General features: G+C 39.0%; 1 protein-coding gene across 10 annotated transcripts in view; it reads left to right on the top strand.

Moving 5' to 3' along the window:
- Positions 1-12,667, top strand: part of AGO3 (argonaute RISC catalytic component 3) — a 132,510-nt gene extending 119,843 nt beyond the window's left edge. For 9 of the 10 annotated variants that reach the window (XM_063782732.1, XM_016959123.4, XM_063782738.1 and 6 more), the window contains 2 exons: positions 4,439-4,638; positions 5,130-5,958. In XM_063782732.1, coding sequence (XP_063638802.1) covers positions 4,439-4,638; positions 5,130-5,238 — 309 coding nt within the window. In that variant the 3' untranslated portion in view covers positions 5,239-5,958. Of the gene's footprint in view, positions 1-4,438; positions 4,639-5,129 lie in introns of all 10 variants that reach the window. The other variant, XM_054665731.2, reaches the window with a different exon arrangement.
- The last annotated feature ends 12,207 nt before the right edge of the window (positions 12,668-24,874 follow it).

Raw genomic sequence — 24,874 nt, 5'->3', positions numbered from 1 at the left:
CTCACGCCTGTAATCCCAGCACTTTGGGAGGCTGAGGCAGGTGGATCACTTGAGGTCAGGAGTTCGTGACCAGCCTGGCCAACATGGCAAAACCCCGTCTCTACTAAAAATACAAAAATTAGCCCGGTGTGGTGGCGGGCGCCTATAATCCCAGCTACTCAAGAGGCTGAGGCAGGAGAATCGCTTGAACCCAGGAGGCAGAGATTGCAGAGCCGAGATCACACCATTGCACACTCCAGCCTGGGTGACTGAGTGGGACTCTATCTCAAAAAAAAAAAAAAAAAAAAAAAAGATACTTGATTTGATTTCTTTCTTTTTGTTTTGTTTTGTTTTGTTTGAGACAGGGTCTCACTCTGGTGAGATCATGGCTCACTGGAACCTTCGCCTCCTGGGCTCAAGTGATCCTCCCACATCAGCCTCCCGAGTAGCTAGGGCCACAGACACATGCCACCATGCCTGGCTAATTTTGACATTTTTTGTAGAGACAAGGTTTTTCACTATGTTACCCAGGCTGAGTTTAAGCAGTTCACCTACCTTGGCCTCCCAAAGTGCTGGGATTACAGATGTTAGCCACTGCACCCAGCCTCAATTATTTTTTTGATTTAATGTTGGCCAGGCTGGTCTCGAACTCCTGACCTCAAATGATCCGCCTGCCTCGGCCTCCCAAAGTACTAGGATTACAGTCATGAGTCACCATGCCCGGCCTCAAATATCTTTTACATGGAAATTAAACAGTATGCTCCTGAACAACCAGTGACTGGTCAATGAAGAAATTAAGAAGAAATTTTTAAAATTTCTTGGAACAAATGAAAATAGAAATACAACATTCCAAACCCTGTGGGATAGAGCAAAAACAGAATTCAGAGGGAAGTTTATAGCAATAAACATTTACATCAAAAACATAGAAACGGCTGGGCACATGGTACATGCCTGTAATCCCAGCTTCTCAGGAGGCTGAGGCAGGAGGACTGCTTGAGCCCACAAGTTCAAGACAAGCCTGGGCAACATAGTGAGACCTCATATCTACAAAAAATAAAAAAATTAGCTGGACGTGCTGACATGCACCTGTGGTCCCAGCTACTCAGGAGGCAGAGGTGGGAGGATCACTGGAGCCCAGAAGGGCAAGGCTGCAATGAGCCTGGGCAACAGAACAAGACTCTGTCTCAAAAAAACAAGGTATTAATATCCAGGATATCCAAAGAACTCAAACAACTCAACAGCAAAAAATAATAATAATAATTTGATTTTAAAATAGGCAAATGTCTGAAGAGAGTAATTGAGATGACCAAGAGGTATATGAAAAAATGCTCAACATCAATAATCACCAGGGGAATGCCAATTAAAATCACAATGAGATATCATCTCACTCAATATAGTCATTATCAAAAAGACAAAGAATGCAGAGAAAGGGGAACTCATATGCACTATTGGTGGCAATGTACATTAGTACAGCCATTAGGGAAATCAGTATGGAAGTTCCTCATAAAACTGAAATTAAAACTACCATATGATCCAGCCATCCCACTACTGAGTATATATGCAAAGGAAAGGAAACAGTGTGTCAAGAAGATACCTGCATCCCCATGTTTATTGCAGTACTATTACAATAGGCAAGATATGGAATCAACCTAAGTGTCCCTCAACAGATGAATGGATGAAGAAAATATGGTATTTATACACAATGGAATACTATTTAGCCACAAAAAAAGAATGAAATTCTGTCATTTGTGGCAACATGGATGAGTCTGGAGGACATTATGTTACATGAAATAAACCAACCACAGAGAGATATATACTGCATGATCTCACTGGTGGAAGCTATAAAAGTTGATGTCATAGAAGTAGAGAGTAAAATAGTAGTTACTAGAGGCAGAAAAGGGAGGGGGATTACCAAAGACTGGTTAACAGATACAAAATTACAACTAGATAGGAGGAATAAGTTCTAATATTCTATGGCACTATAGGATGGCTGTAATTACCAACTTATTGTATATTTTCAAATAACCAGGAGAGTGGGTTTGGAATTTTCCTGGCACAATGTTTGAGGCATAGATATCCTAATTACCCTGATTTGATCATTATACATTTTATATGTGTATCAAAATATTACACTGTACCTCATAAATATGTGTAATTATTATGTGTCCATGAAAAATAACAAAAGCCAAAAAAAGTTAATAGTATCTTCTAGAGATTAAAACCTATATACATCAGGCTCAGGCCTGTAATCTCAGCACTTTGGGAGGCCGAGGCGGGTGGATTGCTTCAGCCCAAGAGTTGGAGACCAGTCTGGGCAACATGGCAAAACCTCATCTCTATAAAAAATAAAAATATTAGCCGAGTGTGGTGGTAGGTGCCTGTAGTCCCAGCTACTCCGGAGGCTGAGGGGAGGATCACCTGAGCCTGGGAGGTCGAGACTGCAGACCCTGTCTCTAAATAAATAAATAAATAAATCCTATATGACTGGATTATATATTTTAACCTAGTGTTTCCTCCCGTATTTAATAAATACCACATTGCATCCAGATGACTGTATTTTAAAAATCACAGAGGAGAAAGATTCTCTCTTCAAGTTAAGTTTTAGAAATGCTGTTAAACAGATTTTTTTTATTACGGAACTTTTGAAGACCATTGATATGCAAATGACCATTATGAATCTTCAAGATAGAAATATTTCTCCGATATATTTAATCAGAAACCTTAGGGAACAGTTTTCCTTTTTTTTTTTAACTTTTAAAATTTTTATTTTTATTTATTTATTTACTTTTTGAGATGGAGTCTCGCTCTGTCACCCAGGCTGGAGTGCACTGGTGCAGTCACGGTTTACTGCAACCTCCACCTCCCAGGTTAAAGCGATTCTCCTGCCTCACCCTCCCAAGTAGCTGGACTACAGGCACATGCCACTACACCCGGCTCATTTTTTGTATTTGTAGTAGAGAGGGGGTTTTGCCATGTTGGGCAGGCTGGTCTCGAACTCTTGTTCGATCCACCTACCTTGTCTTCCCACCTGGGATTAATCACACCTGGGATTACAGGTGTGAGCCACCATACCCAGCCTATTTTTGTTTTATTATTTATTTGAGACAGGGTCTTGCTGTGTTGCCCAGGCTGGAGTGCAGTGGCACAATCACCACTCACTGCAGCCTTGACTTCCTGAGCTCAGCAATCTTCCTGCCTCAGCCTCCCAACTAGCTGGGACTACAGGTCCACACCACCACACCTGGCTAATTTTTTTTTTTTTTTTTTTTTTTTTTTTTGAGACAGAGTCTCGCTCTGTCACCAGGCTGAAGTGCAGTGGTGCGATCTCGGCTCACTGCAACCTCCAACTCCCTGGTTCAAGCGATTCTCCTGCCTCAGCCTCCTGAGTAGCTGGGCTTACAGGCACGCATCACCACGCCTAGCTAATTTTTGTATTTTTAGTAGAGATGGGGTTTCACCATATTAGCCAGGATGGTCTTGATCTCCACCACATCTGGCCCACACCTGGCTAATTTTTAAAATCTTTTTGTAGAGATGAGGTCTTCCTATGTTGCCTAGGCTAGTCACAAACTCCTGGGCTTGAGCTGTCCTCCCACCTCAGCCTCCCCAAAGTGCTGAGACTATAGGCATGAGCCACCATGCCCAGCCTGAACAGATTTCCTTTAGGATATCAGTTTGAAACTTCTGCTGTAGTCAGCAAATAACCAATAATATTTCACAGAGACTAAAAACTGTTCTTTATACATCTTCCCAGCTTTACTTTTCTATTTTATTTTATTTTATTTCATTTCATTTATTTATTTATTGAGACAGAGTTTCACTATGTCACCCAGGCTGGAGTGCAATGATGGGATCATAGTTCACTGCAGCCTTGACCTCCTGGGCTCAAGTGATCTTCCTGCCTCAGCCTCCCAAGTAGCTGGGACTATAGGTGCATGCCACCACATCTGGCTAATTTTTTTTTTACCTTTTGTGGAGATGGAGTCTCACTGTGTTGTGCAGGCTGGTCTTGAACTCCTGGCCTCAAGCTACCCTCCCACCTTGACCTCCCAAAGTGCCAAACCTGTTTTTTATGTGACTTGATATTAAATATTTATTAAAAAGTTCAAAATTGGGCTCAGCACAGCAGCTCACGCCTGTAATTCCAGCACTTTGGGAGGCTGAGGCAAGCAGATCATTTGAGGTCAGGAGTTTGAGACCAGCCTGACCAACATGGCAAAACCCTGTCCCTACTAAAAATACAAAAAATTAGCTGGGCATGATCACACATGCCTGTAATCCCAGCTACTGGGGAGGCAGAGGCACGAGAATCTTTTGAGCCCCAGAGGTGGAGGTTGCAGTGATCTGAGATCACGCCATTGCACTTCAGCCTGGGCGACAGAGCAAGACTTTGTCTCAAAAAACAAAACAAAACAAAAAGTTCAAAATTCAACAGTGTATGTCATTGCCTTCTCTATAGGGTACCAGTCGTCCTTCACACTATCATGTTTTATGGGATGATAACTGCTTTACTGCAGATGAACTTCAGCTGCTAACTTACCAGCTCTGCCACACTTACGTACGCTGTACACGATCTGTTTCTATACCTGCACCAGCGTATTATGCTCACCTGGTAGCATTTAGAGCCAGATATCATCTTGTGGACAAAGAACATGACAGGTAATATAAAAGCATAACAGGTTCTCACCCAAATCCAAATATTGTCTGCATGGTAGGATTTTCAAGTTCCACAAGCTATTAGTGGAGTCAGTGATCCATGTGAAAAATGATGACAGAACTGACTGCCCAAGGTTTCCTATTGAAATATATTGTCTAGACTCATTAGTAATAGAATCATATAGTAACTTAGTTGTTTTACCACATTAATTCAAAGGAGAGATTATTGGTAATAAAGTGATACATTCAGACAGATAGACAAAATGATACGATATCTAGGTTTGCTTCTAATTAATTATGGGGAGGTGAGAGAAGTAAAACAAAATTGGCCTTGAGTTAATAGTGATTGAAGCTGAGTGATGGACACATAGATTGTTACACCAGTCTCTTATTTGTTAATAATTTTGAAATTTTCTACAACAAATAGTATTTTTCGGAATTATTACATCAGAATAGAAAGTTTGTTTTTGTTTTCATTGCCACTTCTCTTACAGTGCTGAAGGAAGTCACGTTTCAGGACAAAGCAATGGGCGAGATCCACAAGCTCTTGCCAAGGCTGTACAGATTCACCAAGATACCTTACGCACAATGTACTTCGCTTAAATAGTCCAAGTATATTCTCTGAGAGGAAGTACTGAAAGATGAATTGACATACAACGTATGTTTCCAGTGAAGTCAATTGAGTAAGGACACCTCCAGCCATACAGAAACCAACACTGTGTGGGGGCCAAGGTCTGATCCTTATGTTAATACAAGGAAGATTGTTTACTTCATCAAGGAACACAGCATCATTATGCAATATGAAACCAGCCAACTGCTTTTTGTGCGGTCTCCTATAGGAAGTATCGCAGTTGTTTTGTTTTCATTTCTTGTAGTCTAACCCTTTTAATGCCTTTACCTCAAGTTGCTTGGCAGCACAACTATCTTTGCAAAAAAAAGTAAAGAAAAAGTAAATGATGGTTTAAAAAATACACACCTTCATGAATAATCAAAGTGATTTTTCAGAATTATGTGTGCAAAAAATTAATGTGCATTCATATATTCTTGTAAAAGGTGTCTGTGTATTTTTAAAATATATACATCCATACTTCATATGCATATATATCTAGATCTGGATTGATAATAGATATATATGTGTCTGTTATATATTTTAGAGTTCATTCCATTGGGGAATTTTCTTTCCCTTTTATTCTACCCCCACTACCGCCTTTATTTCTCTATTTCCCTTGCCTTCATCACCTACATTTTTTTCCCAGTCCTACCAATGACATTCAAATGTTGATGTATCTGGTTCGTTTGAATATAAAATATGGCAAACTAGAATTCTACTTTTATTTTGCATACCCTACTCCTGACTCCTATCTCATACACAATTCTGAGTTCTCAACTCTTGATATTGCTGTCTTAAGAAACAAAATTTTATATATATATGTATACATACATACACAGACACGTACACACACATATATATATACATAAAATAACTTTCTGTGAGAGTGCGTCTCTCCCCTCCCACTCAGAACATACATTTACCATTTGCGCAATTTGTATATAAGCAGTAGCAACCTGAACTATTCTTTTTCTTTTTTCTTTTTCTTTTCTTTCTTTTTTTTTTTAATGAGACAGAGCCTCGCTCTGTCACCAGGCTGGAGTGCAGTGGCGAGATCTCGGCTCACTGCAACTTCCACCTCTCGGGTTCAAGCAATTCTCCTGCCTCAGCCTCCCGAGTAGCTGGGACTACAGGCATGTGCCACCACACCCAGCTAATTTTTGTATTTTTAGTAGAGACGGGGTTTCACCGTGTTGGCCAGGATGGTCTCGATCTCTTGACCTTGTGATCCACCCGCCTCGACCTCCCAAAGTGCTGGGATTACAGGCATGAGCCACCACACCCGGCCTACTATTCTTTTTCTTTAGTGAGTTTGTTAAAGCTGCTATAAATATAAAACCTGTCAGAAGTTGTAACTTTCTCTCTGATAAGTGATGTGTATTCTGAAGCCTTCTGTTTCTATGGGTTATACATGGAAATTCTTTAAAGGTTTTATAAAGGGTAAATATTTTTAAAAGATTAGAGCTCTGTAGGGTTGAGACCTCTGAAATTGAGTAGAGAGAGAGAGAAGAGTTTGTTGAGGGATTTTTTGTTTTGTTTTTTGATAGTTTACTTGCTGCCTCTCATACCTTAATGTGATTTTCATATATTTTTTATATATATATGTATGTGTGTGTATATAAACACATATGTATGTGTTTGGAAGTATAGCTTCCTTTTCTATTTATTAGAATAGTGCTTTAATAATTATAGAATTGTATTGGCAGCATCTTTTATAGAAATATAATCATGTTTATTTTAAGAACTGACAACTTGTTTTTGCTATCTTTTAGTGCAATAAGCAGTTTTAAAGGAAAGTTGTGTCTGCATCTTTACCATGGATAGTAGGAGGAACAGGCACCTCCATAGTTTAAAAGGGCAAAGAATACAGCCTTAATTTCAGAAGGAAAGTTTTGTAATTTTCAGTTTTAAAGCATATCTTTTAAAATTCATCATGATAAAAGGCTGGACGCGGTGGCTCATGCCTGTAATCCTAGCACTTTGGGAGGCTGAGACAGGTATATCACCGGAGCTCAGGAGTTTGAGACCAGCCTGGCCAACGTGGTGAAACCCGTCTCTACTAAAAATACAAAAATTAGCTGGGCGTGGTAGCGGGCACCTCTAATCCCAGCTACTCGGGAGGCTGAGGCAGGATTGCTTGAACCTAGGAGGCGGAAGTTACAGTGAGCCAAGACTGCACCATTGCACTCCAGCCTGGGCAACAAAACCAAAACTCCGTCTCAAAAGAAAAAAAAATCATAATGAAAATGAAGTGAAATTGCCTAAATGAGTCCAACTTGAATATTAGAAATAAAGTTGAACTTTTATATAATTGTGAATAGCTTAACATATTTAAATTATTTGCAAATAGATTGTGTTTATTGAAGAATCATATTGGCTAGATGCCCATTTTCATTTACTAAAATGAATCAGGAAAATGCAAGATGATATTTTAAAACTTTTGCTAATGTATCACCAGTATAACTTTCCTTTTAAAATTAAGGTGATAGTAACAAAGGAAGTTAGGACTTTGATCATTTTAAATCAGTTAAATCACTGAAATGTGGGAAATTGTTTTACAAAACTTTTATTGATTACACTTTAAGGTATTAAAAAGTACTATAAAGCTATCAAAACTGAGTTTATCAGTAACATTGGATTCAGGGGAGCTTTGCACTTTGTAACTCATGAAAATTGCATTTTGATTTTTTTTTTTTTTTTTTTTTTTGCACTGGTTCAGAGTATAGATACTACAGATTGTTTCCAGTGGGCATTGTTGTTAGCCTTTCAGAATTCCATCTGCACGTGAAACCTAATGGATTTAGATCTTTAGTTTCTCTCTTACCTGTAATCCACTATTATTGCCAATTCACTGTATTTTGAGCCTAAAATCTGAGCCCATGTCCTCTGACAGGCATGAAATCTTTTGTCCCTCTGCCAGAAAACTAAGAAAGTACTGTATTTTCTATGTTTATTATTTTGAAGTGTCTGAAATGCAATTTACAACACTGTTGCAAAGAACTTTACAAAAGGTAATATTTGTATCGTATATACATTTTTTCTCCCAGCCTTCTCCCATCTCCTCCAGAAAAATTTCCTATAAAGATGGATTTTTTTACACTGAAATTTTACTGAATATAGTCAGGATCATGGGCAAGAGAAGAAAATAGTATACTCAAGATGATAAAAATTTAATTCGTCTATGCTTGATCAGTGTGAGTAAAACATCTTCCTTTATCATGGGAGCTGCACAGATTCATGTGGGAAACTTTAGGGAATGACTGTAGATACCCTTTCTCTATGTACTCTCTCACCTAATTTTCAGTCACTCATATATGCTAGAGTGGAGCCCTTAATTTAAATCTATTTGGAAGGACTTTTTTAAGAGGAAAAATATTTTTTCTAAATTATAAAGCTTTACCTTTTGAGTGATTTCTTTTTTAGAGTGCTCTTACACTAGTCAGCATTGCTAGTTTAAAGTTGATTAACTTGAAAGAATATGTATACTATATTTCTATTTTGCTAACAAATTGGTATATTAATTACCATTGGTTCTTAATTACAAGAAAACTTGTGCTTAGAATTTTAAGATAAAAGGCTAAGTGACAAATGCTTCTTGAAATTTGTCCTATTTATTGTTGCACTTCTGGTGTAGAATTTCTAATCTTTTTTATTTTAAAAAAGTTTTTTTTTTTTAAGTTAAACATGAAATTCACAGTGACCCTTCTGCTCCTGCCCTTGCTCACTAACTATATCATGAATGCCAAATTTTGGTCTTCTTTTTTCTATGATGTATCTTACAAGACTGACTGTAAAATATCAGTCTGGCAACTAGATAATTGATTTTCATATGAAGAAGAGTTGGGAGTTTAATGTATATTCTTGATGGTTAATGTGTCTACATAAAGTGCTGATACATGTATTATATTACAGTATCAGGTTACTGGCATGGAGGACCATACACTTACAATATTGTAGCTGCTATATTTATTTAAGTAGATTCTGACAGTTACTGCACTAAACAGTAAAGAGATAAGCAGGATTCAAGGCTAATGTTAGGCCCTTTTTTTCCCTAAGAGTAAGGACACGGAATATCAAAGTAACAAAGGGTGCTGCCATTTTAGTTTCAATTTAATATCAGGATATTCTTTGTTTTAGAAATGTAGATTTTGACTTTTACAGTTTGAAAAAGGGTACCTCAGCCTCTTCAGTACCGGTTTTTTGGCACATTTCAACAGAAATATTAGATTCCCTTTCTTTTTCTTAATAGTGATCTTCTAACAAGTTTCTTGGAAAAACTATCATTCTAAGGGAAATCCCTGTTTATAACCTATTAATATATTTCTATTCCTAGAAGAGAGTCTAGCAGGGATTCTAGTAGGAATTACTGAGTGTTTTGGAAGGCACTTGATAGAGGCATCTCTGCTTTCCAGCACAGGGATTCTCAGCCTTCTAAAGATCTAGACCAGTTTCCAAGCTAGCTTCTCCACAGCCCACCACTGCCTAGTGTTTGCTTGTGTATTCTCTAATGGATTTTAGGAGGATAGGCCTTCTGACAGACAGAGTCATGAAGGACTTAAGGCATGTCTAGGGAAATAAAAGCTGACTTGCCCTTCAGCAGGAATGACTGGCAGCGGATCTCTGTGTTCAAGGAAAGGGTGAGCGCTAAGCATGCCAGTGATGGATCCTAAGTATTTAGATGGATTGCAGACCAGGAATTAGAGACCGTTTGTGACTCAAGGAACTTGATGGATCTGTTTAGAGACCTACATGAATTTGCCAAGGGCAGTGATTTTTATGAAATTCAAGAAGCAAACGACTTCGATACAGCTAGAATATGTTGCAGTCTTCCTATTTCAAACTTGATTTTAATATTTTTACCAAGAAGTTTAACTGACAACTCTGCAAAATTTTCATTCAGTATCATTAAACCTGAGTTAAATGTTTGCTTAGCTTATCCTCTTAGATGTTCTTCTGTTGAACAGGCAGATTGCCCTTAACAGTAACTTGCTACTTAAATTACCTTTTATTAGTTAGTCAAGCTGCAAAAATATCATTAGTGTGGCATCTTTATTTTGGCTTTGTCCATATGAAGTATTCATTATTTTCATTCTTTTTGAGAATTCATAAATGTCTTAAAGCTTCAGTAAGAATTGTTGGGAGGTTTGACATCAAGTAACGCCTTCCTGTGTAGCAGTATAACCCTAATTTAGAACTCTTGTTTTCCTATTTCAGTCCTCATATTTGATCATAGAAAAGCACTTTTGTGATTCTATAGGAGTCAAAAAATCAGCCAAGAGTAGGTAAGTCAGTCAGCACAGAAATCAGAAAGTGAGAATTTTCTCCAAAAAATCTTTTTAAAAAAGTCCTGCTTATACTAAGAACATTCTTGATCAGTTGCAGTGTTAGAAATGACACTGTGATTAGTGAAAGCCAAGCTGAGTCCCAGGAAGCAGGGAGGGGGAGTGTGTGTGTGTGTATATGTATGAGTGTGTATATATATAATCTCACACACACACAAAGGGAAAAATTATTTTGACTTTTTTCCTACTTTTAAAATGGTACATTTAAGTTTATAATTTTCCATGTTCAGTCAACATAATTTTTTAAACTAAGGTATAATGGTCAAGGCTTGTGCTAGTATTACCTACTACTCATTGAAATTTATATTACTTTACCCATCAAAACTAGTACTCCAGATGTTTACATCATTGATTAAATCTCAAGAATCTTTTGTTCTTAAAATATGGAAGTTAAAGATTTTAATTTGAATTAAAGATAGAAGGATGGTAAATTCAATGTAGAGGGTTGAGATTTACCAGTGAGAAACCCTGTTGAAGTATCAGGTAAATGGTGTGACAAAATTAGAATCCTGTCAAATCACCTATCCAGCCATCGGGGTCCCTTCCTTTTTTAGACTAATTTCTAAGGTAACCAGAATCTAATGTATCTATGTTAGGGTCTCAGTAAAGCAAAGACGTTTGTCAGGGCGTAGACTCTTGAGTTAAATTTTTTAATCATTTTTTAAAGCAAGGCGGTTCTTAGAAAGTGCCTTTTCAGAAGATGGTGCTGTAGATTTTTATTTTTCAAGTAGCACGAAGCTAAGAATTTTAAAGATAAATTATTTTAGAACTCCAAGAGTGTGACAGTTTCATAAAAATAATGTTAGTTGTTGTCTTGAATCTCGTCCAAGGGAACCAAGGAAAGCTTTTATGCAGTAAAGTATCTAGGTAAATGCTCACCAAATTTATTTTGTAAATTTGAAAACAAAATATTTAGTAGAATTACCTCTTTTAATTCCCAACTGTGTTGGAGGAAATCCATAATGCACATAAAACAGCAAACCTACTTAACTTTTTAACAAGATTATGGGTATAGTACCAATGTCCAAAGGGAAATGTAACTTGCCTGGAATTATAGGCAACATTTTCTAATTAATCTTTTTTTTTTTTTTTTGAGACAAAGTCTTGCTCTGTCACCTAGGCTGGAGTGCAGTGGCTCGATCTCAGCTTACTGCAAACTCCGCCTCCCGGGTTCAAGTGATTCTCGTGCCTCAGCCTCCCAAGTAGCTGGGATTACAGGCGTGCACCACCACACCCGGCCTAATTAGTCATTATTAAGGAGGACTGCTCATAAAGGCAGTACCAAATCATCATTCAGATCAGCTTAAGTGAGAAAGCAAAATGATGATCTCTATTGTTAGAGAAATTTTCTTTTCTAGACACCAAGGAATATTTTAAATGATTTTTTATTTTTTCTAGGATGCAGGAACTATGAAAAATGATGACAAGGCATTTAAAAGGGTATGATCAGTTAAATAGAAGTAAGGTCTGCAAATTGTGCTTAAGGGGAAATAAGCAAAAGAAAGGAAAATAGTAGAACCTTTCATACTAATTAGAAATGTAGTTACCTACCAGAGGGCAATTTTGCTCCATACCAGGAAGCAGTAAATAGCAGTAAATGATCACCTAGGCACTTCTTTCCTGTGAATTTGGTGAGCATTCTTCCAGAAAAGAAGACTAAAAGCAAACAACAACAACAACAAAAAATACCACACCTCAGTAACCTTGTATGCTGCATTATATAATAATGATAGTAAAATTATATTGTTTGGAGTGTACTGTGTCTGTTTGCAAATATACATGCACATTAAACTTTTTTGTTTTTATAATGTCTTAATAGCAATTATGAGTTTATTTTTGTTAAGATTAATTTTTCTATTGTGATGTTTATATTTATTGGCAATTTGTGTGCAACTTTTATATTTTGCTTGTCGGTTTTAAGGTATTTTATTTTTATAGATATTTCTAGCTTTCCTCATTCTTTGTAATAGCAGCAAAGATTAAGATGGAGTGTTAATATACCAACCAAACTACGAATTCCATAAACTCTAGAGTTTGGATTTTTACCAATAAACCATTAACACTATTTTGTAACTTAGAATATTTAATGTTGTTTATATAGTGGGCATTAAAGACAGTCTTTAGACAGATTTCTACATGTGGAGGGGAGGTGGGGCTTTCCTGTAAGTTTGATCCTTTTTTTCCCCTTTAGTAGCAAACTAACATAACAGATTGGATTTATTTTACCTGACTACAGTTTTGGGGAAACCTGTCAAATAAATAATTGTTACATGCCTTTTTTTTTTTTTAATTTAAGCACATTGAAACTGCTTAAATGGTCACATTTTTCAGCATTAGGATTAAGATACCATTTTTGTAGGCCTGGAAAACAAATAGCACATGATTCAAAATTCATTGAATTGACTTTGAAATGAAACTTTTCTCCCATAATTTGTTATATGGAAGATTTGCTACCCTGATCTTTTCCCTAGCATACTTCTAAAGTTGATTGAATCCCTGAGTATCAATGAAGAAATCAGAGTTTAAGTGGCTAGGGAGAGCCAGGTATAAAGACTGATTAATAGAGTACTTCAGCTAATTAAAAATTTAAATAGTAATAATTTATGAATATGAATAAATTGGAAGGCAGTAAAAAGAATGATTATAGAATATTAAGTTCAATTATATATAGACAGTCCAGTTTCCTAGTGAATAGATCAAGATTATTTGTTTTGTTTTGTGGCACTATCATAGTTCACTATAACTTCAAACTCCTGGGCTCAGGCTATCCTCCCACCTCAGCCTCTGAAGTAGCTGGGACTACTCGCATGCGCCACCATGCCCAGCTAATGGTTTTTTTCTTTAGAGATGGGGGTCACTATATTGCCCAGGCTGGTCTTGAACTCCTAAGTTCAAGTGCTTCTCCCACATCAGCCTCCCAAAGTGCTGGGATTACAGCCATGAGCCACTGCATCTGGCCAAGATCAAGATTATGGATATTGGTATGTTAACTTTTAAAATAAAAGTACATGGGCTGGGCGCAGTGGCTAACGCCTGTAATCCCAGCACTTTGGGAGGCCAAGGCAGGCAGACCACCTGAGGTCAGGGGTTCGTGACCAGCCTGGCCAACATGGCAAAACCCCGTCTCTACTAAACATACAAAAATTAGTTGGGCATGGTGGCACATGCCTGTAATCCCAGCTACTCGGGAGGCTGAGGCAGGAGAATCACTTGAACTTGGGAGGCGGAGGTTGCAGTGAGCCAAGATCGCGCCATTGCACTCCAGCCTGGGCAACAAGAGTGAAACTCCATCTCAGAAAATAAAAATAAAAATAAATAAAAGTACATGAAAAAAGTATATTCCCTTAAGCAGGTAAAATACTTGCATTGTATTTTTACATCATGAATTTGCTTGTTAAGAAATTTCTTTTCTATAAGTGGTTAAAAGATAAACTGTATTCCATCCTCTGGGTTTTCAATTCTAAATTATTGGAGCTCAATGTATGACATTTTACTGTAGTGTATTCCACTGAGAGGCAAGGAAATGGGAAAGTGTCAGGTAATTATAAATGGGAAAATTTTATTTTTATATGATGTAAAGTTTTACAGTTTAAAATAGATCAGCATGTGATTTCTTGTAGAGATTAGCCATTTCATTTCTTTTTGCATTTTTGCCAGTTACATTAGTTTGCCCTATGATATACTATTCTGAGATACTTCAGCCCCCCACACATCAAGTACTAATTGTATACAGATAGTACAGATTTGTACTCTGATTATAAGAATTTGTTACTACTAATTAAAAGCAAATTAATGGGGCTGGGTGTGGTAGCTCACACCTGTAATCCCAGCACTTTGGGTGGGTGGCTGAGGCGGGCGGATCACGAGGTCAGGAGTTGGAGACCAGCCTGCCCAATATGGTGAAACCCTGTCTCTACTAAAAATACAAAAATTAGCTGGGCTTGGCGGTACGTGCCTGTAATCCCAGCTACTGGGAAGGCCGAGGCAGGAGAATGGCTTGAACCCAGGAGGCGGAGGTTGCAGTGAGCCAAGATCATGCCACTGCACTCCAGCCTGGGCGACAGAGCAAGACTCCGTCTCAAAAAAAAAAAAGCAAAATATTTTTGCTGTGAGTGTATGTCCCCTTTTAAGGATATTTATTGCGCTTATAACCTTAATAGTTGTATTCATTACATTTCAACATGTCCAAGGTTAGCAGACATGTAGTTCCTGAAGACCAACATTTTAAAAGTTGCCTCTGGGCTGGGCATGGTGGCTCACGCCTGTAATCCCTGCACTTTGGGAGGCCGAGGTGGGCGGATCACGAGGTCAAGAGATGGAGACCATCCTGGCCAGCATGCTGAAACCCCATCTCTACTAAAAATACAAAAATTAGCTGGGTGTGGTGGCGCACGCCTGTAGTCCCAGCTACTTGGGAGGCTGAGGCAGGAGAATCACTTGAACCTGGGAGGCGGAGGTTGCAGTGAGCCAAGATTGCACCACTGCACTCCAGCCTGGCAACAGAGCAAGACTCCATCTCAAAACAAACAAACAAAAAAAGGTGCCTCTGGTCCTGTGTTTTCTTTTTCCTTCTGAAAGTTCATAGAAACCTGGCATATAGAGCTTATTTTGCTGTTTTAACTGGTTGGCTCCACAAATCCCGCTACCTGACATCAGTACAGCTTGACCGCAGTGAAGTACTTGATGGCTTGTTCATGTTTAGTTCACCTCTTTAGAAAGAAAGCTTTGTGGCCAGGTGCAGTGGCTCACACCTGTAATCCCAACACTTTGGGCAGCTGAGGTGAGCAGATCACCTGAGGTCAGGAGTTCAAGACCAGCCTGGCCAACATGGCGCAAAACCCTGTCTCTTCTAAAAATACAAAAATTAGCCGGGTGTGGTGGCGGAGGATGCAGTGAGCCAAGATCGTGCCACTGCACTCCAGCCTGGGCAACAGAGTGAGACTCTGTCTCAAAAAAAAAAAAAAAAATCGTTGTGCAGTAATAGATCATCCCCAAAAAGAATTGCCATGAACAGCATTATGCGTAGAAAACAGATGGAAGTGTTGGTCATTAGAGCCTTGCTTTTTAAATTTTATTCTTTCCAAAAATTGGCGGTATGCTATCTATAATTTCATGTTTGATGTTGAAGAGGCAACACCAGAGACTAGAGAGGGAGATTACTCTGATATTTAGTGCCTAAAACTTTCATCTTGGCCAGGCACGGTGGCTCACACCTGTAATCCCAGCACTTCGGGAGGCCGAGGCAGGCTGATTACCTGAGGTCAGGAGTTCGAGACCAGCCTGGACAACATGGCAAAACCTGTCTCTACTAAAAATACAAAAATTAGCCAGGCATGGTGGTGGGCGCCTGTAATCCCAGCTACTCGGGAGGCTGAGGCGAGAGAATTGTTTGAACCCGGTAGGCGGAGGTTGCAGTGAGCCGAGATCATGCCACTGCACTCCAGCCTGGGCGACAAGAGTGAAACTCCGTCTCAAAAAATAATAATAATTTTAAAAATAAAAGACAAAACTTTCATCTTTATTTCATAACTTTATTTCATCTTTATTTCATTTTTGGTTGGGAAAACAAACAAAAATCTCTTAAGTTAGTCCTTTAATAGTCTTTTTAGAACCAAAGAAGGAAAGACTGCAAAAATGTTGCATACGTGACTCTTTATTGTCAGAATCTGTAGAAACTGGAGGTCTTTGTAAAGAAATAGACTAGTAGGATTGTGAGAATATATAGTGAGGGGGGATTTAGGATAAGTCTTCCTTGCTGGGATCCTTGGACAGAAACCTTACAATTGTTTAATATTTGCAGAGTAAAAGAGCAGCTATTGCTATTTGAACCTACAGAAGAGACCTAAGACGAGCGTCTCTGTAATCTAAATTTATATGATAATGTTGTCCCAGACCCAAAGGCACACCTATTCTCAGTAACTTAGAGAAGTCTTGGAAGTTGCTTCTGAATTACAGTAAAGAAATTAAATGAAGTCTTTATCCTTAAATAGGGCCAGGCATTGCTATCAACATAATGTCTTTGGTTTTCCCGTTTAAATAGAAAACACCAAGCAGGGCCTTTCCAGACAATGTAGTCTTTCCTGTAAAGAAAATGGTTTTGGTGTGGGATTTGGTAAAAACACTGGTTAGTTTGTAATGAAGAAAGAATTTTGGCATAGACAGTCCGACCCAGTTCATGGATACAGTTTGATCCCAGGGAGTTTAACAAAAGGAAGCTTTGGTTTTGCTAGCAACAGACTTGATCTTCTATAGTAATTAATTGCAATTAAGGTTTTCCAGGAGCTTTCTCATTTCTTAGCCCAGGGTCCAACCCCATTCCCTCTTTAAAAAAGAAAGAATAGGCCGGGAGCAGTGGCTCATGCCTGCAATCCCAGCACTTTGGGAGGCCAAGGCAGGCAGATCACAAGGTCAGGAGTTTGAGACCAGCGTGGCCAATATGGTGAAACCCTGTCTCTACTAAAAATACAAAATTAGCTAGGCATGGTGGCGGGTGCCTGAGGCTGAGGCAGGAGAATCCTGCTAGTCTGAATTACAATAAGGAAATTAAATGAAGGATTTATCTTTAATAGAGCCAGGCATTGCTATCAACATAACATGTTTGGTTTTCCCCTTTAAATAGAAAACACCGAGCAGGGCCTTTCCGGACAAGGTAGTCTGGAACCCAGGAGGCGGAGGTTGCAGTGAGCCGAGATCCCACCATTGCACTCCAGCCTGGGTGGCAGAGTGAGACTCCGTCTCAAAAAAAAAAAGAAGGAATAGGAAAAGGACTTAGAGGCAGTTGATACAGAATTCTACTGGGGGTAAATGACACTCTCAAAATACTTGGGAAAGAAGAATCACATGCCACAAGCTATAGCTTGATTAATATTTTAGCATGTTTTCCATGTTTGTATTCTAAAGTTTGTTTCCTTTGACATTCCATTATCTTACGAGAGTGCCACCATTCTTATTTGTAATACAATCAGTGTTTTATGCCATTTGTGAATCACACAATTGTTCTTTTTTCCCCATCACACACACACACAAACACACACACTGTTAAAAATAAAAGAGGGGAAGGATAAAACAAAAATAGATAGAATGATGATTATTACAATGTAACTTTAACATATATGAAGAGAAATTCTAACTCAGTTAAGTGAGAATTAAGATTGAAAGTATTAGTGTTGCAAGTATTATCTCTAGCCATGGAATTTTTTGCTGGCTATAGAATGCTAATGTGAACAGAATATATATCAGGAATATGATGTATTATGGCAAAGTGATAATATTATTGTTGATATTAGCCAGATGTGGTGGTTTGCACCTGTAGTCTGAACTTCTCAGGAGGATGAGGCAGGAGGATAGTTGAGCCCAGGAGTTTAAAGCAAGCCTGGGCAATACAGCAAGACCCCAATCTTTAAAATAAATAAATAAGAATTATTCTTGAAAGTAATATTCTAACCTTCTGCCAACCAACAGAGATCCTCATATTCTTAAAGAAAATTAATATAGCTTATGGTTTTGATAAATTTGACTCTGATTTAAACTTTAAAATGTTATGACTTTTATTCTGATACATGGCTTCTAAAATATGTAAAAAATTATATTGAATGAATTAATACTTAACCTGTTCATTTCTCTTAATTTATGTATTTATTCTGACTTTATTATACAGCTTATGTCTCACATCTGCCTTCTTGATATGTGCAAAATATTGTGTAAAAATAGTTTAAAACTCATCCCAGTTCCTAGTCAAGCGTGGGCTGTAAGAGAGAAGGCTTAAGGTGTTCTTTAATGGAGGAACTTTTGAAAGATCACAAATGGAAAAAGCCTATTGAGAATTTATTGCCTTTGAGAGTAGAAAGGGCTCTAGAATATGAGCCAGAGACTTGGAATTTAGTAATAGGTCTCCCACTGATTTGCTCCGTGTCCTTAGGCAATTCTTTTAATCTCTGTGTGCCTAGTTTCCCCTTGTAAATAAGAGTGGTAATACCTGTCCTCACCTACCTCACTAAATTGTTGGAGTTCTTTTGTTTTGAGTCAGGGTCTCACTCTGTTGCCCAGGCTGAACTACAGTAGTGTGATCATAGCTCACTACAGCCTCCAACTCCTGGGCCCAAACTATCCTCCTGCTTCAGCCTCCCAAGTAGCTGGGACTAGAGGTACATGCCACCACACCCGGCTAATTATTTTCTTTTATTGCAGAGATGGGGTCTCACATGTTGCCAAGGCTGATCTCTAACTCCTGAGCTCAAGCAGTCCTCCTGCCTCAGCCACCCAAAGTGCTGGGATTATAGGCATGATCACTAAATTGTTGTAAGAATAAGATAATGTTTGCGGAAGCATTTGAGTTCTCCAAAGGAAAAGCTATTCAGACTTTCAAGATAATAGTGTTGTGTGAAGGATTCCTTTCCAGTTTGCCTCTGTGAAAATGTCTTTGTTGTAGATCATTTTATGAAATAGGAATAAGAGAAACATAGGCCTTATCATGGTGTAGTGTTCACTTACAAACATATCCTGTTGTTTCTTCCCTGCAAGATATCCAGCACACAGGCTGAATTTTTCTTTATAATAATCCTTGGCAAAAGCATAACTTTTCAAAAACCAAATGATTTTAGTGGTGCTATGGCAGCTGCAGTTTTGAGTTAGATTAATGTGGTGAAAACCATCAAATACTTAGAAATTGACTGGGTGCGGTGGCTCATGCCTGTAATCCCAGCACTTTGGGAGGCCGAGGTAGGTGGATCACTTGAGGTCAGGAGTTCGAGACCAGCCTGGCCAACATGGCGAAACCCCGTCTCTACTAAAGATACAAAAATTAGCTGGGCACGATGGAGGGTGCCTGTAATCCCAGCTACTCGGGAGGCTAAGGTGGGAGAATTGCTTGGACCCAGGTGGCAGAGGTTGCAGTGAGCCAAGATTGTGCCACTGCACTCCAGCCTGGGCAACAAGGCGAAGCTCTGTCTCAATAAAAAAAAAAATAATAATAATAAAATACAAATACTTAGAAATTAACTTCGCCTTTGCCTTCAGGCACTTTTGCTACATGTTAGCATCAGAGGCTATTGTACAACTAGATGGTTATTCCCTGTTTCTTGGCCGATTTTTGGTACCTTTCTTTGAAGAAGAGGGTTAGATTTTAAGAAAGAAAGTGTGCTTATTTCACTCATGTCTTTGCAGAATTTAACTTTGCTTTACTTTAAAAATTCCAATCATCATGTACCTGTAAAGGTTAAAATATAGTGAAAGTTTCTGCTTCATGTGAATTCAATTCTGAGCACCTGCAGGTCATATCAGGTGTCTGATGCAGTTACCTTTATGGATCGTGGCAGGTCCTTACATTTCAACAGGCTTATGCATTTCCATGGGGGGAAGAGATTCTGTTTCTAGGAAATTACAAAGGGCACACCACTGCAGGGAGTGTAAACAATTCTTTGTTGCAACAGACAAGATTTTTTTTAAAAAAAGAAAAAAGGATGCATTTTAGGTACACAGGGTATGGACGCATTCAACATTTACTTTTATCTCCACAGATGCCAACCTCCCCTTGTTGCAGGCAGTTGGGCTTTTCCAACTCATTGCTAACAAAGCTGGCATCTGCATTAATTTCAATGAGAATTTCAAGTACTGAAGATGAAAAGTTGGGGAGATTCATGTTTGAAAAATGAACAAAAAATCCACCTTGTGCAGTGAGATAGCTAACGCTGATATATCAGGAATAATTTTAAACTATTTTTGCTGTAATGTGTAGCTTTAATGTCTCTTTTCAGTTATGGACCCATAAAAGTATTCCTATATCTTGTGAATAAAGATCATTCTTGTGGACTAGTACGTGGATGCATTCATAGGCTTTGGGAAGCAGTGGTGTGCGTATGTGTGTCTATATCAATATTTTATGTTTATAACTCTGCGTATTAAGTTTATATAGAAAAAAATAATGTCTTTCTTTAGTGTTTGGGGGACTTAATGGTAATATGACCATTGCAGTGTAATCTGACTGCTCACTCTAGAGAACACTTCTGTTATACACAATGCACATACAAACATACACCCCTAAAGCGTAGCTAACTGCTCCCACTAGATAATTGCTGCTAAAAACAAAACAAAACAAAACAATACAAAACAAAAAAAAACCCTAAGTAATGGAGGAAGAAATAGCATTCTTTTAAAAGGGGCTTTTCTGAAGAGTAAAATGTAAATACAGGACATGTGGGGAGGGTGGGGCCGCCTGCAAAATGTCCTGAAGATGGACAAATAGCCTTTTAAATTCTACTTTTTAACCATCTTTACCGTGTGTGCCTATTTGTATTGCAGATGTGAACTACTATTTTTGGAGGTTGATATCAGTATGTTTTGAAACTGAATTATTACATAAAATCAGAGTAACCTCTTTCTCCATCCTCCTTTTCCACACTATTCTTGCCAAATATTTCTACTGAAACCCAGTTTCAGCAAGGCAAAATGATGGGACTCTCAAACCTCCCTCCTCATCTTCCCTTCCCCTCTGTCTTATGCCTGGCCTGGCCTTTTTTGTTGTTGTTGGCTTTTCATAAGTAAGAAAAATTTATTGTAGTATTTCAAGACTGCAGAATTTCAAGTGTATATCTATAAATCTTTTTTTAAAATCTTCGGCTACACAGTAACATCAATTAAAACAGAAGAGTGAGTCTAAGTCTGTAATATGCTGTAGGACCAGATAAGATTTTGAATGAGACTAAACTTGACTGCCATATTTTAAGAGGAAATTGGAACTTTATGGTGGAGAATGGATGAGAGCAAGTCTATGATATATATGTAGTCATTGTATAATTAGAAACACCAAATGCTGAATCCTATCACTGTGTTCTTGGGGGCCAGGCCTTGGATTTGGTTGTCATTTAAACTCCTTGAAGATTATATGTAATTATAATGAGCAGAAGGCAAATAAAGTTTTTGAACAAAAGTCCTTGTTTTCAGTATTTAAAATTTGGTAATATATTTTCTTTTTCAGTTAAACTATCTTCCCCACAAAAAATATTATACTTCAGTTAAACTATCTTCCCCACAGAAATTATTATACTACGAACAAGTTATGAGTGAGACTGAGAAGCTTGAAGAAGCTGGTTTTTAAGCAGCTCATATAATATTTTGTGTTAAAGAAAGTGTCATTGTTTCCTGTTGGGAGGCAAATAACAACAACAACAAAAGAAATTGTCATGATTCTTTCTGAGCCAAACTGTCACGAAATGTTCTGTGACAGAACCACTACTCTTTTTTCTGCCATTCTGCCTACTGGAGAGTTCTATGTTGTATTTGTTTTTAATCCTTGATTTTAAAAATATTAATGGTTTTAGTGTTGCTTAGCTTCAGTTTGAAGTATAACTTTCACTCATAACTGCAATAAAAAGAAAAGCTTTGCTCTTAAACTTTCTCTTGTGTGGTCATCATTACAGCTCTTCAGACTAGGGAACGAGACCCATGTGATACAGTGGAAGGCACTTAAGCTTTAGTCATGAAGTCCTGGGTTCAAACCTTGATTATGTGACACTCTGAGCAAGTTCCTTGATGCTTCTAAATCTCAGTTTCCTCCAGTGTGAAAGGAGAAAATAGAACTGTTGGAGCATTAAATGAGACAATACATAGAATGTTTCCAGTGCTGGGCATGTGGCTGGAGCTCGGGTTTTTCAAAGACTGCCTACCTCCCCTCTACCCCACCCATTTTTCACCTTCTTAAATAAAAGACAGTGAGTGGAGTGAAAATGGGGAGACGACGCTAGGCTTCCAAACTTTGCCAGGAGGTGAAAGAATTAAGAATATGTAGGGAAAAAAGGAACCAAAATGAACTGGAGGAATCTTTACAGGCCCAAAAGTGGATAAACAGCCCCGGTATGCGATGCAAGAAAACACTGGACTAAGATTTTGGAAATCAGCTCTCAACCCTCTTTAACTGCATAATTTCAGGTATAGCTCTTCATTTTATAATTAAAGTTGTTGGACTAATACCAGAAGTCGCAAGTTGGCAGGCCAGTTTCAGTCTGCAAATAATTTTTAATTGTTTAAATTTTTTTATTTCTTTTCTTTTCTTTCTTTTTTTTTTTTTTTTTTGAGATGGAGTCTCGTTCTGTCACTCAGGCTGGAGTGCAGTGGCGCGATCTCGGCTCACTGCTACCTCCACCTCCCGGGTTCAAGCGATTCTCCTGCCTCAGCCTCCTGAGTAGCTGGGATTACAGGCACATGCCACCACGCCTGGCTAATTTTTTGTATTTTTTGTAGAGACAGGATTTCACCATGTTGGTCAGGCTGGTCTTGAACTCCTGACCTCATTATCCGCCCACCTCGGCCTCCCAAACTGCTGGGATTACAGGCATGAGCCACCATGCCAGGCCAATTGTTTAAAATTTTTTAAGAGAGACAGTCTCACTCTGTCGCCCAGGTGGAAATGCAGTGTCAGGATCACAGCTCACCTCCTGGGCTCAAGGATCTTCCTGCCTCAGCCTCCCAAGTAGCTAAGACAACGGGTGTACACCACCACATTCGGATAGTTTTTAAAATTTTTGTAGAGATGGAGTCTCACTATGTTGACCAGGCTGGTCTGAAACTTCTGGCCTCAAGCAATCCTCCCACCTCGGCCTCCCAAAGTGCTTGGATTACAAGCATGAGACACTGCACCTGGCCCAGATTTTATCTTCTCTTTAAAAATAAGAACCAAGTGTGGTGGCATCCCCCTGTAATCCTAGCTACTTGGGAAGCTGAGGCAGGAGGCCTGCTTGAGGCCAAGAGTTCGAAGCTACAGCAAGTTGCGATCATACCACTGTACTCCAGCCTGGACAAAAGAGCGAGACCCTGTCTCCAAAACAAAAAATAGTAAGATACGCTAGAACCAAACAAATCGCCAGTGACATTAGAGCTCAACTGCTTGAGACTTTCTTCAGAGCAAGGGTGCTCAGAACACCACACTTAAGCATCAGAAATGAGGTGGCAGTCTAAGGTAAAATTCTAAGTGTTTGTTGTTGTTGTTTTGAGACGGAGTCTCACTCTGTCGCCCAGGCTGGAGTGCAGTGGCGTGATCTCTGCTCACCACAACCTCCACCTCCTGGGGTCAAGCGACTCTCTTGCCTCAGCCTCCAGAGTAGCTGGATTACAGGCGCCCGCCACCACGCCCGACTAATTTTTTGTATTTTTAGTAGAGACGGGGTTTCACCATGTTGGCCGGGTTGGTCTCGAACTCCTGACCTCAGGTGATCCACCTACCTTGGCTTCCAAAGTGCTGGGATTACAAGCGTGAGCCACTGTGCCTGGCCAGTGAGGGGCATACATCTGAATGTAGTTTTCATGTTTAATTTGTCTGGTTATTTGACAGATTTATCTCAGCTGCTGATACTTGCATACCTTGCTTATGTTTTCAGGAAATTAATTAGGTTGATGTGTCAATGCCAGGAAAGGATGTGTACGTTTTCACAATATTTGACTAAATGTTATGAAGGGAACTGAAATCTTTAGTTTTATCTATAGAAGAAAGATGACTGTTTTCCTGTCATTTCTGTTGCTTCCAGTTTCTACAGTCTATGAAGATCTTTATGATGCCTTTTTTTTCTTTCTTTCTTTTCTTTGAGACAGGGATTTGCTCTGTCACCCAGGCTGGAGTGCAGTGGCATGATCTTGGCTCACTGCAACCTCCACCTCCTGGATTCAAGCAATTCTCATGCCCCAGCCTCCCAAGTAGCTGGGACTACAGGCGTGTGCCACCACACCCAGCTAATTTTTGTATTTTTAGTAGAAATGGGGTTTTGCCATGTTGGCTAGACTGGTCTTGAACTCCTGACCTCAAGTGATCCCCTTGCCTCAGCCTCCCAAAGTGCTGGGATTACAGGCGTGAGCCACCGCGCCCAGCTACAATGCCTTTATAAAGTAGTACTTTTCTTGTACTTTTCCCTATTAAAATATCTTTCTTGGGCTGGGTGCAGTGGCTCACACCTGTAATCCCAGCACTTTGGGAGGTCGAGGCAGGTAGATTGATAGAACTCAGGAGTTTGAGACCAGCCTGGGCAACATGATGAAATCCCATCTCTACAAAAAATACAAAAAATTAGCTGGGCATCGTAGTGAACCTATAATCCCAGCTACTCGAGAGGCTGAGGTGAGAGGATCACTTGAGCTTGGGAGGCGGAGGTTGCAGTGCATGGAGGTTGCAGTGAGCTGAGATTGCGCCACTACACTCCAGCGTGGTGACAGAGCAAGACCCAGTCTCAAAAAAAGACTTTTTTTCTTAAGAATAACGCTGGGGTTCAAAATTTATAATTATAAACAAAACAGATACCTTAGTGGC

Source organism: Pan troglodytes, chromosome 1, assembly GCF_028858775.2.
Source record: "Pan troglodytes isolate AG18354 chromosome 1, NHGRI_mPanTro3-v2.0_pri, whole genome shotgun sequence".
Classification (NCBI taxonomy): domain Eukaryota; kingdom Metazoa; phylum Chordata; class Mammalia; order Primates; family Hominidae; genus Pan; species Pan troglodytes.
Note: the sequence above shows the minus strand (reverse complement) of the source record. Positions and strands in the feature narration are given on the sequence as shown.